The sequence below is a fragment of the Stegostoma tigrinum genome, chromosome 38 (genome assembly GCF_030684315.1).
Source record: "Stegostoma tigrinum isolate sSteTig4 chromosome 38, sSteTig4.hap1, whole genome shotgun sequence".
In the NCBI taxonomy this organism is placed as follows: Eukaryota; Metazoa; Chordata; class Chondrichthyes; order Orectolobiformes; family Stegostomatidae; genus Stegostoma; species Stegostoma tigrinum.
In genome coordinates, this window is record NC_081391.1 from 20,765,766 (window position 1) to 20,781,024 (window position 15,259).

General features: G+C 42.1%; 1 protein-coding gene and 1 pseudogene across 1 annotated transcript; both read right to left on the reverse strand.

The window, feature by feature from the left end:
* Positions 1–3,647: 3,647 nt before the first annotated feature.
* On the reverse strand, positions 3,648–5,824 carry LOC132206595 (ferritin heavy chain A-like; annotated as a pseudogene).
* A 4,179-nt stretch (positions 5,825–10,003) lies between these two features.
* Positions 10,004–12,331, reverse strand: LOC125450542 (ferritin heavy chain A-like). Its single transcript, XM_059640851.1, has 4 exons — positions 12,230–12,331; positions 11,166–11,312; positions 10,852–10,977; positions 10,004–10,174 (listed from the first exon to the last, which is right to left on the reverse strand). The coding sequence occupies exons 1-4, from the start codon at positions 12,329–12,331 to the stop codon at positions 10,019–10,021; spliced, it is 531 nt and encodes a 176-aa protein (XP_059496834.1). The 3' UTR covers positions 10,004–10,018.
* Between the last annotated feature and the right edge of the window lie 2,928 nt (positions 12,332–15,259).

The following is a 15,259-nucleotide window of genomic DNA, read 5'->3' on the forward strand; positions in this document are numbered from 1 at the left end:
TGCCAGCAGCAGTTGTGGAAGCAAGGTCATTGGGGTCATTTAAGAGACTGCTGGACATGTATATGGTCACAGAAATTTGAGGGTGCATACATGAGGATCAATGGTCGGCACAACATTGTGGGCTGAAGGGCCTGTTCTGTGCTGTACTGTTCTATGTTCTATGTTCTATTCTAACAGAGTTTGATCAAAGCTAGTTCTCTTCTTCATTTTTTTCTTTTGTTTTATTTTAACTACATTGTATGAATAAACTGTTTTGCTTAACATCAAGTAGTTTGGCCAAACAAATTACATTTGAAACACAGCAACTGACATTTACCTTTACAATCAGAAAAAGTTAGGGCTGAGACTACTTTCTAAAAGCATTTTGATGGGTCTGGTCTGGTCCATAATACTGCGAATGCGACATAGTCACAAATCCCTATCGTAGTGACAGTATGAAACAATTCTCTGATAATTAACCTTATTAATCCCAGTAGTTTCTCTATTTTTGGAATTCCGTAATGAGCCCAGAAAGCTGAATGACTTCTTGTACTGGATGTCCAGCAGTTTCTTATTCAATGATTAACATTTCCTTGACCTGAGATTCCATAACAGGCTGCTCCTTGATCTGTTGTAGCCTTTCTTCAAAGATGCTTGGCATAATTGACTGTCATTCAATCTGTTCACTATCAATTGCAATTCCTTTACTATTTGAGTAATGTTTAAGTCAAGACCTTCATTCACAGTAAAGAGTGAGAATTCAATTGTGAAATGTGTGTACATTTTCTTCTTTATTTCTTTTACAGAGTTGCCCTTCAACTTAAGTGGTATGCCTCCTGGACCAAGTAGGTGCACTGTTGCAGGTTGCAAATACTATTTTTCACCCATAGTATATGATCTGATAATCCCGATCTTAACATTAACTCTGATATGGTCACACTTGCTGGCTTATCCATTGAAATGAATTGCCACTCACCAAAATGTATTGGTTGGATCATCAATTCCAACTGGGAATGTATTGGATGTTTCTTCAATTGCTAGTTGCTGTGGACTGTAGGTCATGAAATATCTTTGACCTTTGCTGCTGTGTATCTAATGATGCTGTACATCTTCTGGAAATAACTATCGTTTTACAGGCATATGTTTTTTTATTTAAATAGCTGGTCACTACTTGTGCCCATGAGGTTTCTTACCTTCACAACAATAACAAACTCTTAGTATCTGCTATGTAAACTATTCTTTGAAATGTCTTCTCACGTGTATCTTCTACCTTGAGTGCATAGATTCTGCAAATCTCATAACATAAGTTGATCTCCTCCCCCTTGTGGTGTTCTGGGATTATGCCCCACTCATCACCTGAATGGCTTTCCCCAATATCAAATTTTTGGACTGTAATAAGTCCGACAAAGGTTAATCAGTAATTCCAATAAAAATTCTGCCACTTGTAAATGGAAATTTAACTTTTCAATTCATGTGTCGGGATCAATAATGAGATTATCTATGGATTCGCCAAACGTTGATCTCATCTGTTCAATTTTCTTCTTTGAAGACTTTCTAAACTAGTTTTAAGGTGAAGGTCAATACTGAAATCTCATAGAATTTCACCAGAAATCTGTCCTCACAGATTACAGCCCAACAGAATAATGTAGGCCAATGAATGTAAATGAGAATTTATTTTTCAGCTTTTGATTTAGTATCTAGCTTGGAAGTTTGAATTCTATATTCGATTTGGCCTATCAAACTTAAAACTTTCTCGTAATATTATTTTTGCTCTTTGCTATAAGTAGGTTCTTTCTAGCCTCTGCATTTCTTTTAGCAGGTCTGAAGTGCTTTAACATTAAGTGTAGATTTCCTCCCTCTTGAAATTTGCCCTGAATTGACAGCTTGAACCAATACTTCACACAATTTGGATTGGCAAGACTGGGGACATGTCATTATATCTTGAGTCAATTAACCTAGATATGATGCTGTGAGGAGAGATACCACCACTATGTATAGTTGACCCACTTGAACAGAAAGTGTACTGTTTAATTTTACTTGATCTGATTGAAAAGGACAACGTGCAGTGAATGTCCAGTGGTCATAAGTGACTGTCCAAACTGAAAGACACCGGACTGGAGTTGGGAAACTTATTGATTATCCTTTACACTGGTTGAATTCTGTAACTTCTTGCACAGAAAAAAAAATGGTGATAGATGTTTAAAACCACAAGCTAGTAAGAAGCATCTTTCTCCCACAAAAGTTTTTAATCCTACGATGAAATCAAAAGGTCTTGAACCCCGGAACCTTACTTCAGAAGTGTAAACACTTTGTGACATATGGCTAAAGGCAGATTGAGAAATTCTGCAGGTTTAACCAAGTCCTAAATGATCTCAGGCACTGGCTAGTTACAGCTGTAACCCCAACTTTTGCATCGAGAGGATGGAATGAAATAAATGGATACAAATAAAAAAATGGCATGGAAAAAGAGCGATTCTCATCTTGGTAAAGTTATCCAGTCATAAAGTGTGCCCACGGCAAACAGTTGCTGCTACTGCCTTGTTTAAAGACTGATTTTACAGAATGTGTTTAGGGTAAGGCAAGGTAAAATATTTAACGGAGTTATTTCCTATGGACTTTACAGAAAACAATCCACCTTGTCAAGGAATGGTACCAGCCTGCAGTTCCACAGGCACTCCAAGATAAGTGGAGGTCAGAAGGGCTCTGAAACACCTCACTGCTTCGATAAGACTACTTCTAAATGAAGAATCCTTACAGTCAGGAGACAGGCTATTCAGCTCACTGCATCCTCACCAACCATCCAAGGAGCATCCCACCCAGTACACCATCCCTATATTTCCCACCTTAGATACTTAGGGCAATTTAACCCGGCCAATGCGCCTCACCTGCATGTCTTTGGACTGTGGGAGGAAACCCACACAAAGGAAGAATGTGTCTGTGTGTAGTTTGCACAGTCGCTTGAGGTTGGAATCAAACTCAGGTCCCTGGGGCTGTGAAGCAGCTACGCTAACCATGGAGGGAGTTAAGTTTCTTTCATGAGGGCGGTAGAATTTCTTCCTGGTCAACGAGGGATTGCATTCTAGCAGCTGGGACTCTGAACAAGTCAGATTGGTGGGGTGGGGGGGTAGTGGGGGGGGAAGAACAAGAAAAAAAAAACAGACCTATTTAGTGACTAGAAGTTAACTTTCTAAGGGGACCTGGGAAGGAGCATGGAAAGTATGCTTTAAAATAAACAGAGTAAGTGGTGAATCAGCATTGTTAACAATTTGTATCCACACGAGGCCAACCTGCTTATTCTAGGCTTGGCAGTCTTCCATGAGATTCTGTAACTGTTTGTGCTGTGTCCCTTTTATGCCATACAGCGCAGTTTGTGAAGCCAAGGCTAGTGAGCAACAATAACTGTTCACATCCAAGGGAATGGATTCAAACTGGGAATTGACATTGAATGTCAAGATCTGGGAGATATGCTGTTACACTAACTTGTGCCTCAATGTTGGTGCACAGATCCAATGCTCATGTTATGGCGTACAAATGAAGTCAAACAGGGAGGCCAAACCTTGTCCAATATTGAGTTTATTTACATTGTGTGATTAAAATCACAATACTATCCAGATCTGATACGCAAGGATATTGTCTCCATGTTGCACACAACAGCAGTTTGCTCCCTGTAGTCAGTTCAGTCGCTCTCCCCCAGGGTGAGCCTGTCAAACAGGTACTCTCCCATGCCATTATCAGGGGCTCCCAGTCTCTTCAGGTTGGTGATGTGATCTCCCAGCTTCTTGATCATCTTCACTTGCTCATCCAAGTAGTGCCTCTCCAGGAAGTCACCAGCTAGCAAAACAGATGGATATCTAATTAGAGACCAAGAGCAAAATAAAAGTTTCCTCAAGAGCTTCAATAGAAGCCACTTTTGAACAATAGATACACTCATCTGTGATTGAAGGCATTTTACAAGAAAATGTAATTGCTTTGATTGCAAGATAGTCACCCATGACCATAAGGGATCTCAAACAGGAATTCAATTTAAAAGACTACTGTCTGATCTCAAACAAGAACTCACATGAGGGTCCGTGTGGCCAGAGGCGAGTTTGTGCAGATCCAGCAGACTCTGGTTCACATCCTTCTCCATCTGCAGAGCTGTCTGCATTGCCTCCAGACCATTGCCCTACTCATCCTGCTCTGGCTTCTGGAAGGAGGGAAGTTCATTAACACATGGATTAAAATAAAACCATGTGAGGATTTTAAAAAGGAAAAATGAGGCATATTAATGTCCAGGGCTAGGGGAAAAAAAGCTAAGATCACCAAGTTAAACCTATTTCAAAATCCTTAAAAGGATAAGAGGAAAGCAAAAGGAACCGAGGCAGAAAGGCCACTCATTCCATTGAGCCCAACCTTGATGTCCTGCAGCAGGACCCGGCCTCCACGTTTATTCTGGAATGCCATCAGTTTCTCAGCATGTTCCCGTTCCTCATGGGACTGCTCCTTGAAGAACTCAGCAAAGTGACGCAGGGCAACGTCATCCCGGTCAAAGTAGAAGGACTGTGGGAAGAGAATTGAAGTGATGAGCCTGTATGTATTTGTAGATTGTATTTACCCCCACGTAGCAAATTCATCGAAATACAAAAAGTTAACTGTCAAACAACATTGACATTCATTCCTACCCTTCATTGCAAGTCCAAATCTAGACTGGGATTATGCCACGTGCCTAGAATGTGCACTTGCAAAAGCTCCTAGACGCCATCACTTTGGTGTTCGTTTATCTGTCCATTCAAGCAAATTGAAAGTTAGCAAATAGGAGCTTCTTTGCATGGCCCTGATAAGTTTAAAACCAGTGTGACTGAAAGTCACTGGGAACATGTCTGCGTCAGTTTAAAATCAGTGTGACTGAAAGTCATTGGGAACATGTCTGCGTAAGTTTAAAATCAGTGTGGCTGAAAGTCATTGGGAACATGTCTGCGTAAGTTTAAAATCAGTGTGACTGAAAGTCACTGGATTACAGCATCATCATACAGACCATAGTACAGACAAATTAGGGTCTGAAACTCAGGCATAATTGGATATTAACCCAACACAAAGCAATTTGTTCCACAAAGCACTTTCAGATATTCCAATATAGTGGAGGTGGATTCCTTTTGTGCTTTTAAAGCCAGCATTGGTCAGAACTGAGAACAGAGTGGAGTTAGACAGAAGGAATAAGGTAACAGCAATCTGCCAACATTTCACTTCAGCACCCCACTGAGAAGTTTCTAATCCCAATAGAGAAAGTTAGAACATAGACCATCCCACCCAGACCCATCTCCCACCCTATAACCCTGCATGTTGCATGGACAATCCACCTCATCTGAACATCTTTGGAGAGCAGGAGGAAATCCACAGACATGAAGGCAGGTATGGGAGTAATATACAAAAAATACACAGACACCAAACTCAGAATCAAACTCAGGCACCTGGGTCTGAGAGACAACAATGCTAACCCCTGAGCCACCGTATCACCCCAATTAGGGGCAAATTGGGAGGGGGGGGGCGGGAGATCCAGATGATATACAAGTGGTTTTTTTCCATTATGCCTCAACAGAAGACAGCTGCTGCCAGGTACAGTTTATTTACTATTACCCTGTATTTCACTCTAGAAACACTCCATAAAGACTTGCCCTTACACCCCATCCCAAGAAACAGCGTCAAGAGAACTTCAATCCATTGAAATCACAACATTTCAGAAAGCAGCAAAGATCACCACACTCATCATGGAGAGGTAAACATAGGAGGAATAGAGCTCCAGGTTGATCTGCTTGTTAACAGCATCCTCACAGTCCTTGTGGTAGTTCTGACACACTTGGGAGGCCATCTTCACTATTCCTGCTCACTATCACCAAGACAACTCTAAAACTGAGCCTCTCTCCCACAAGCTCTTGTATTTATACTCCTGGGGCCATCCTTCACCCAACCAGGGAATGAAAACAGCCACGATGACTGACAATCCCTGATAGCCAATGAGGAATCTCCATCAATCTAGTCACCAATGAATAAAGGAGAGTCCAAAATGGCTGTGGAGATGGGACTGGGAGCCAGAGATTAAGAATACAGTGAGATTTGGGAGTTTAATCTCAGTCATAACCGCTAATTTAGCTCAATGGAACATATTGAGATTCAAAAGTATCTAAGATTCTGGAACCATAACTTTGAATTTTGACATTTGGTTCATGTTGAATTTATTTTTCAGAGTCTGTAAGTGTCTCCCTGTTTAACCCTGCCAAACCACATCTTTGAATTTCTGGACAACTTGTTACTTTTGCTGGAGCAGCTTTCATAACCTGATCAGGTTTGTCACTTCTGAGGAGCTTTGGACATGCTACAAAACTCTAAGGAACGAAGTTGTCTTGAATCCAATTTAAATAATAGAAGCAGCCTGAATGGGTGGGGTCAAGCTCCCCAGAACAAGGGTTTTTAGTTTCTGATTTTTTTTCCATGGCAGTTGCTGCTGGGGTCTTGAGCTTAATGTGGAAGCTGTTTTTCCTCTCTTTGTTGCAGCTAAAAGCTGAGGTTTCACTTCCTGCTGCTAGAGGTACCTGTGAAACAATCTATTTCACTGGATTAGTCTTTGCCAAGGATGTGTTTACAGGATTTTACTATATGGAAACAGTTACTGTTTCTAAACAGTTAAATAATCTATTCTTTCTGTTAAGTTTTCCAGTAGAGCTAAGTTATTCCAATTTCTTCTTTCTTTTGTTGTATTTTAAATATAGTATATTGATAAAGTGTTTTGCTTCAAGACTAGTAGCATTACGGATAAAATTGCAGCTGGAATGCATTGCCGGGCATTTGCTGTTAAAATAAGAAATATTAGTGTTTAGGCCATTGTCTTAACATATTTCAAGGGGGTTTGGCCTGGTCCATACTATGTACATGTCCAACATATACCTGAAAGTCACTATTTAATCTGGTTCTGCTGTTGGTTCAGGTTGTGAGCTCTAGAACTTAACAACTTGCCTCGACCTGTGGTTCTTGTGTATCAGCACTGTTCCTCATGAATCTCCCATGTTAATGTCTGGATTAATCGTAGCAGTTCAATTCCTGGATGAGGGGATGAGAACTGTTCCCTTGAGGTTAAACTCTGGGTTCAGTGGGATGCAACAAAGAGGGGCGTCTGAGTGACCAATCCTCATCCAGGCACTGGCCTCTTGGGAGAGATACCACCTACTGACCCACCAAACAGAAAATATATCGCGGAATTTATAACCATCCCTGTCAAAGGGCAGTCCACACATTTAGACTCCTGGGGCACATTATGTTCAAGGACTGGCAGAGCTTGGATGTTAAAAAGGACAACAAAAGTTTGGCCAGTGCCAACCAGCCATGCAGAAGGAATGCTGGAAAAAATTGAGAAACCAAAGATTGACCAGGCTCTGATGGCTTTTTTTCCAGCAGAAGGCAGCGCCATGGAGCCATACAGCACAGAAACAGACCCTTCGGCTTAACTTGGCAAAGTGTTCCAAACTAAAGTAATCCCATTTGTCTGCGTGTGGCCCATGTCCCTTTAAACCTTTTCTACGTATGACCCTGTCCAAATGTCTTTGGAATATCTCAACTGTACCTGCATCTGCCACTCCCTCTGGCAGTTCATTCCACACACACGAAACAGCCCCTCTGTGAAACAATTGCCCCTCCGATCCCTTTTAAATCTTTCTCCTCCCACCTTAAAAATATACCTTTTATTTTTGAGCTTGCCTGCCCTGGGGCCAGGGGTGGGGGGGGGTAAAAAACCTTTGTTATTACCTTATTCATGACCCTCATGATTTTATGAGCTTCCCCTACTCCAGTGAAAAAAAGGCCCAACCTATCATAACTCAGACCTTCCAGTCCCAGCAAGTCTTTTCTGAACACTTTCCAGTTTAATAATATCCTTCCACTCTCAGTGCGACCAGAACGGTTAAGGGTACTCCAAGACCCCCTCACCAATGCACCAACTCCTATACTCAGTTGATCTGAGCAACGAAGGCAAGTGTGCTGACTGCTTTCTTAAATATGCCATCGACCTGTGACACAGCTTTCACTGAATTACGTACCTGAAACCATGGCCTCTGTTTAACTACATGACCCAGGGCATCCTATAACAGATATTTCTGCTAGGGAACCAGCATGCTAGCAAAAGCTCCTAGATAGAGTTTTAGTTATTCTCTAGTGGAAGCTTTGAGAAGAACACCAGTCCCTAAGTGAAACTTTCCAACAGAAAGACTTTCCTTTGAAATAAGAATTGAGGAAGATCCTCAGTCCTGCGTGCCTGTAGATGACTCATAATCCAAGGATTGAATGAAAGGCTTGCAACCATCTGTCAAAACTGCTTAAACAGACTGATTGACTAACTCTCCAATGTATCCCTCAGATATATCTAAGCATGTGAATTACGATCAAAGATTGGTCTTTAGTTAGAGAGATTGCAATATTTAGCTTTACTCTGCTAAAATTAAACTTACCAATTTAAAATTTAAGTTAATCTAATTATCTGATTTTCTTTTAACCAGGTTTTACAAACTTTTTTTAAAGCCAAATATTTGGACAAATGAGGATCTTAGAATGTTTTCATTTTATTGGTTGAGTCCAGGTTTAGGGAGGCTGATTTGGTTTGACCTATTATTCCAACCCCCCAAAATAACAATGCTCACCCACATTGAAGGTATGGGTTACTGGCTTTTTTGGGGGGGGGGGGGGGGGGGGGGGCGGGGGGGAAGAAGAAGAAAGAAACCAAACATCTACTGCTTGACCTTTCCCCAAGGGTGAAAAAAAAGCTTTACTCTACTGGACCAGATCAGGGAATTGGACTGGAGAATTGTCCTTTCACTGAGGATGTTAATAATATCTGTTGTTTTGGAGGTGCAAAAATCAGTTCTTACCATGACTGGACAGGGTTGGTATGTTATGCTTTGGCAGCATCTTAGCTAAGCTCCTAAATCTAGACAGCAGCTGATTTCCATGTACAGACCAGATATGTGGGGTTGGGGTGGGTGAGGTGGAGAAGGAGAAAGGGGGCATTGTTCTCAGGACACAGGTTCACTGCCAATCATTTACCACTGGGAGCTTACCAGAATTCCAAAAAGGAGTTAAGAAGCCATTCAGGTTGAGTGATGTCTCCTTGTCAGTATACATTTCCATTTAGCATGGTAGAAAATTCATCCATCAAATCACCACCCATTTTTAAACTTGAAAACTATCCTCTAGTGCAACAAACTGCTTAGAGGCAGAGGTTAAGAAGCCAATGTTTGTCCAAATTGGACATAGTGTCACCTCCCTGCACTGTTCAGGCAGCTAGGCTCCAACAGCTCCCTCCTTGTCTAGGGCTGCCATTTAAGAGGTGCAGTGACATGACCATTTGGACAAACCAATCAGCTTTGGGGAGGAGTTTAGGTCACATACAATGCATGGAGGGTAGTAGAAAAACACTTGCTTCAGAGCCATACCAGAACATTGCACCATTGTCACATTTTGGTGATCATTGCATGGTACAGTCAAGCTTTGGGTTCAATTAAGTACAAAACATCTAAAAAGCTTGTAAGTATTGAATCAGAATCCCTACACAGTGTAGAAACAGGCCTTTTGACTCCAAGTCCACACCACCCTGTGTATCCCACCCAGACACCATCCCCTATAACCCAACTATTCAGCACATCCTTGGACACAGTTGGGCAGTTTACCAGCCTAGACAGGACATCTTTAGACTGTGGGAGGTAACCAAGAGCACCTGCAAGGAAATCTAAACAGACATGGAGAGTGTGTGGGCAAAGTCCACATTGACAGTTACCAAGCATGGAATTAAGCCAGCCCCTGGCACTGAGGCAGTAGTGCTAAGCACTGAGCCACCATGCTTCGATCAGAAAGTAGTAATTGAACCAGGAGACAGAATCCAGTCCAATATGGAGCAGATTTATTATTGCACATTTTTACAATAGAACCAGGTGTCACTATGCACATCACAAGCCACACTCCATATACCTCAGTTACACATTTCACGGTAATAAACACAAGCAGCTTGCTCCCTGCTGGCAGTTCAGTCACTCTCCCCCAGGGTGAGCCTGTCAAACAGGTACTCTCCCATGCCATTGTCAGGGGCTCCCAGTCTCTTCAGGTTGGTGATGTGATCTCCCAGCTTCTTGATCATCTTCACTTGCTCATCCAAGTAGTGCCTCTCCAGGAAGTCACACAGCTGGAAAGCAGAAGTTTTTGGACAAGGCATTTTCTCAGCTTCTCTCTTTTCACCCCCACCCCCTGACAAAAAAGTCAAGTGCAGAGCTGGATAGATGCAAGGCATTGGCTTTTTGTACAAAGGTAGGGCTTTTGCTAGTGTCGTCAAACAGTGGGACCTAGGTGTCAAGGCAGTTCTCCAAAGCTCATGTCTCACATTGTGGCTACATAAGGTGTTCTGCACACTTGCAGTCATTGCTCAGTCCTTGGTGCATGGAGTTGGAATGTTATTGTGAAGTTGTATAGGGCATCGATGAAGCCCTCTTTTGGAAGGGGAGTTCTGGTCACCCAGATATACATTTGAAGAGGTGAGGAGAGCAAGATTAGACAGGTGTAAATATTTTTACAGCAGGTGGTTCATGTGCCCTAAGCTTCCTGAGGAAGTGGAAAATGTAGGTACAATTAAAACACTAAGTGGATACATGAAGAGTAACATGGCCTAGGAGCAGACAGGTATAAACTAGTTTTGTTTGACATTGGCTGGAATGTGTTTCCATGCCATATGACTAAATGAAATACACCAATACCATACGGTTGCAGAAGTTACAGGGATCTTCCTTGTCTCCCTTAAGTGAAAGTCAGGGAGTCAACAACATGTCATGACCCAACAAAAATACCACTAAAACATTGCTAACTCACATGAGGGTCCATGTGGTCAGAGGCCAGTTTGTGCAGATCCAGCAGGCTCTGGTTCACATCCTTCTCCATCTGCAGGGCTCTCTGCATTGCCTCCAGGCCATTGCCCCACTCATCCTGCTCTGGCTTCTGATGGTGGTACAGAAAATGGGGGTCACTTTCTTAGTGAATGTTCAACCCAGGAAGAACACAAGAGAAAGAGGGGCTACAGGGCATCAGCTTAGAATGGCCATAACCCAACACAGTTAATTACTTCAAATCCATATAGAATGAGTTACTTATAATTTAGTAGGATAAAAGACAGAATTAAACCCAACCTTGATGTCCTGCAGGAGGACACGGCCTCCACATTTATTCTGGAATGCCATCAGTTTCTCAGCATGTTCCTGCTCCTCATGGGACTGCTCCTTGAAGAACTCAGCAAAGTGACGCAGGGCAACATCATCCTGGTCAAAGTAAGAGACCTGCAGGAAGAAAATGGAAGAGAAGGTTATGTCTATTTTATGGTTTTCTTCAAAACACTTAAATGCCACAAGTGTCATGTACATTTTTTCTTCCCTCATCAATCTTCATTGGGGGTATGGCATACCCTCAGAACATAAGCAGAGACAGTTCCTACAGCTCATTTAGGAGGGAACACCAATCTGTCCATTGACTTGGATTGTGTGTCAGAATTGGAGCTTCTTCCTATTATATTGGGGGGGGACCATTTTCACCTCCAGCATGACCAAAGGTAAATGGATCCATACATTAGCAGAAAGACCATACTGTACACAAATGGATCATAACACAAATAAAGAAGTTGATGGCTACAAAGCACATCAGAATGTTCCAATATAGTGAAAAGAACACAACATTCTGTCAAGCAAGTTAGCTAGAATCAAATACATCTCTGTAGCCTGATAGAAAATGTAGCTAGACAGAGGGGATACACTAGTTGGAACCTGCCACCTTGACACTTCATCCTACTGGCAAAGGCTTTAAATCCAGCCAGACCCACCACCCCTACCCTTTAACCTTATGTACCCCAGGTTACATCTTTTGCTCAGGTCTCCTCCCATTGAACCTAGAGGACACAAAAATGTCAAACTTGAGATTAGAGTCACAAGGATGGAATCAAATCTGACTCCCTGGCACCACAAGGCACCATATCACTCCTGGCTGAGTCTATTGAAGGGAGACTAGATAGTTGAATTATTTCCTCATTAACCTTCAACAGAAGGCAGCTCCTACCAACAGGAGATTATTCAGCATCAGTTTATATTTCACTGTACAGACTTGCCCCAACACCTCAGATAGGAAATCAAGAGAAATACAATTTAAAGCCAATTCATTAAAATCACAACATTTCAGAGGCAGCTCCAAGGAACACAAGCCTCACCATGGAGAGGTAAACATAGGAGGAATAGAGCTCCAGGTTGATCTGCTTGTTAACAGCATCCTCACAGTCCTTGTGGTAGTTCTGACACACTTGGGAAGCCATCTTCACTATAACCAAGACCACTCCAAAACTGAGCTTTCAGGCCATGAGCTCTTGTATTTATACTTCTGGGAACATGCTGCACTCAACAGGGAATGACATCACCAATGATGATTGACAATCTCTGACAGCCACTGAGGAATCGCCATCAATCTAGGCACCAATGAACAAAGGAGAGTCTGAAGGGGCTGGGGGAAGGGACTGAGCTTGAGAGCCAATCAGAGATTCAGAATACAGAGAGGTTTCAAAGTTTAATCCCAATCATGTCATTGAATTTGGCCCAATTGATTGTATTGAGATTTAAAAGTGTCTCAGATTCTGGAACCCCAACTTTGAATTTTGACACCTCATTCATTTTGAAGGAGTTTCAGAATCTGCAAGTGTTTAATCATCAGGAACCACATCTTTGAATTTGGTGATAATTTGTTACTTTTGCTGGAGCAGCTTTACATAACCTGGTCAAGTTTGTTTCTCCTGAGGAGATTTGGAGCTGATACAACACTCAAAGGAATGAAGTTGTCTTGAATTCAAGCTGAATTTGCAAACCAGCCATTGGATAGAGAAATGAAAATGTGAGAATGGGAGTGAGTGAACGCGACTGAATCCTGTGTCATTCAGACACTCATCTCCCATTGGCTGAAGCTGGTCTTTTCCTGCCATCAATGTTGGTTTTTTTTAATTAGTCCTTCACTGGTGAACTTTCAACATTGCTGAGGAATGTTTGAGTCTGATTGGAAAGGATGCAAATTTTCTCAAGCTGTTTGACTCAACATTGATTCATAGACTCAGATAAGGCCATTTATCCCATGTGCCTGTGCCAGCTGTGAATTAACTCGGCAGTTTCAATCCATTTGCCCACTTCTACCATATTTCCTTTCGTGTATGTGACAATTGTACATCTGTAAGTAATGTATTTTTGTCCTGGGTTTATGTTTTAAAGAGAAATGTTAAGGCAGAGGTACTGAGTAATCTATTTGTGTTCAATAAAGTAAACAGCTTGTGAGGTAATGGTTTTCTTTTTAAATTGGAACAATAGACGCAGCCTGAACGGGTGGACTCAAGCTGCCCCAGAGCCAACGTTTTTAAGTTAGTAAGTTTTCAGTGGCAGTTGCTGCTGGGGTCTTGAAGCCAGATGTGGAAGCTGCTTTTCCTCTCTCTGTTACAGCTACAAGCTGGGAGTTCTCCTCTGGCCGTTAGAATTGCATGTGAGACAATCTATTCACTGAATCTGCCATTGCCAAGGGCGTGTTTATGGGCTATTATATACTGGAACAGTTAATTATTAACAATTAAATACTCTATTATTCTGATAAGTTTCCCAACAGGTAAGCTTTCCAACTTCTTCTTTCTTTTGTTGTATTTTAACTACAGTTTATGAATAAAGTGTGTTTTACATCAAGCCTGGTATTTTGACTAATCAAATTGCATCTGGCACGCAATGTCTGGAATTTGCCATTAATATGAGAAAATGCTAGAGTCCAGGCTATCATAGAAACATTGAAAGTAGATGCAATGTGATCCTGGCTGATCATGCAATCTCAGTATCCTGTTCCCATTTTCTCTCCATACCCCTTGATCCCTTTAGCCTTAAGGGCCCTGTCCAGCTCCCTTTTGAAGAAATCTAACAAACTGAACCCAACTGCTTTCTGTGGGGGTGAATTCCACAGGTTCACAACTCTGAGAGAGGAAATTCTTCCTCATTTTACTCCTGAGTGACCTTTCCTTTATTCTTAGACTGTAAACCCTCGTTCTTGACCTCTCAAACATTGGGAACATTCTTCCTGCATCTACCCTGTCCAGTGTCAACAGGATTTTATATGTTTCAATGAAATCCCCCTCAGTCTTCTAAATCCCAGTGAGTACAAGCCCATTCCTCATATGTCAGTCCTGCCTACCCAGGAAACAGACTGGAGAATCTTTGTTGGATTCCTTCAAGAGTAAGAACTTCCTTCCTCAGACCAGGAAACCAAAACTGCACACAGTACTCAAGGTGTGGCCCCACTAAGGCCCTGTGTGACTGCAGCAAGTCACCCTTGTTCCGATATTCAAATCCTCTTGCTGTGAAGGCTGGCATGCCATTGGCTTTCCTCATTGCCTGCTGTACCTGCATGCCAACCTTCGGTGACTGTTCCACCATTCTCTTTGTATATGTTAAGGGGGTTTGGTCTGATCCATAACGTGTGCATATCTGACATCTTCATGAAAGCTACTATTTAATCTGCTTCTGCCATTGTCTCAGATTATGAACTCTAGAACTTAACAACCTGGCTCTCCCTGTGGTTCTTTTGCATCAATACTGTTCCTCATGAAAATCTCCCATGTTAACATCTGGATTAATCAGAGACATTCAGTTCCTGGATGTGGGGATGCAAACTGTTGCCTTGGGGTTAATCTCTGCGATCAGTGGGAAGTGACAGAGAGGGGTGCCTGGAGCTACCAATCCCCATTCAGGCACTGGCCTCTTGGGAGAGATGCCACTAATTGACCCACCTAAACAGAAAATATATCCATAAATTTCCCCCATCCCTGTCAAAAATGAGCCGAAAGACACAGAATGCCCTGTCGTCATAGAAGGCTATGTTCGCAATACTGGACATCACGTAGTCACTCAGTGCTGTTGGATTGGTCACTGTTTTTAATGTTTCTCATCTTGGGGTGAAACTGTGAGTTGAAGTTAAGAATTAAACAGCAGACTTTGAGTATCAGCTTGTTTTAATAAACAAATAGGAAAGAAAAGATAAACTGATATGTCTTTATGGTAAGTAGCCTCGAAAGTTGATTGCTGTTTGAAGATTGGTCAAAGATTTGGGCTTCAGATCAAAATGACAGGTCGGCACAACATCGAGGGCCGAAGGGCCTGTACTGTGCCGTAATGTTCTATGTTCTATGTTCTATGTAAAGAGCAGTCTGGATGGTGACACACTTGGGGCA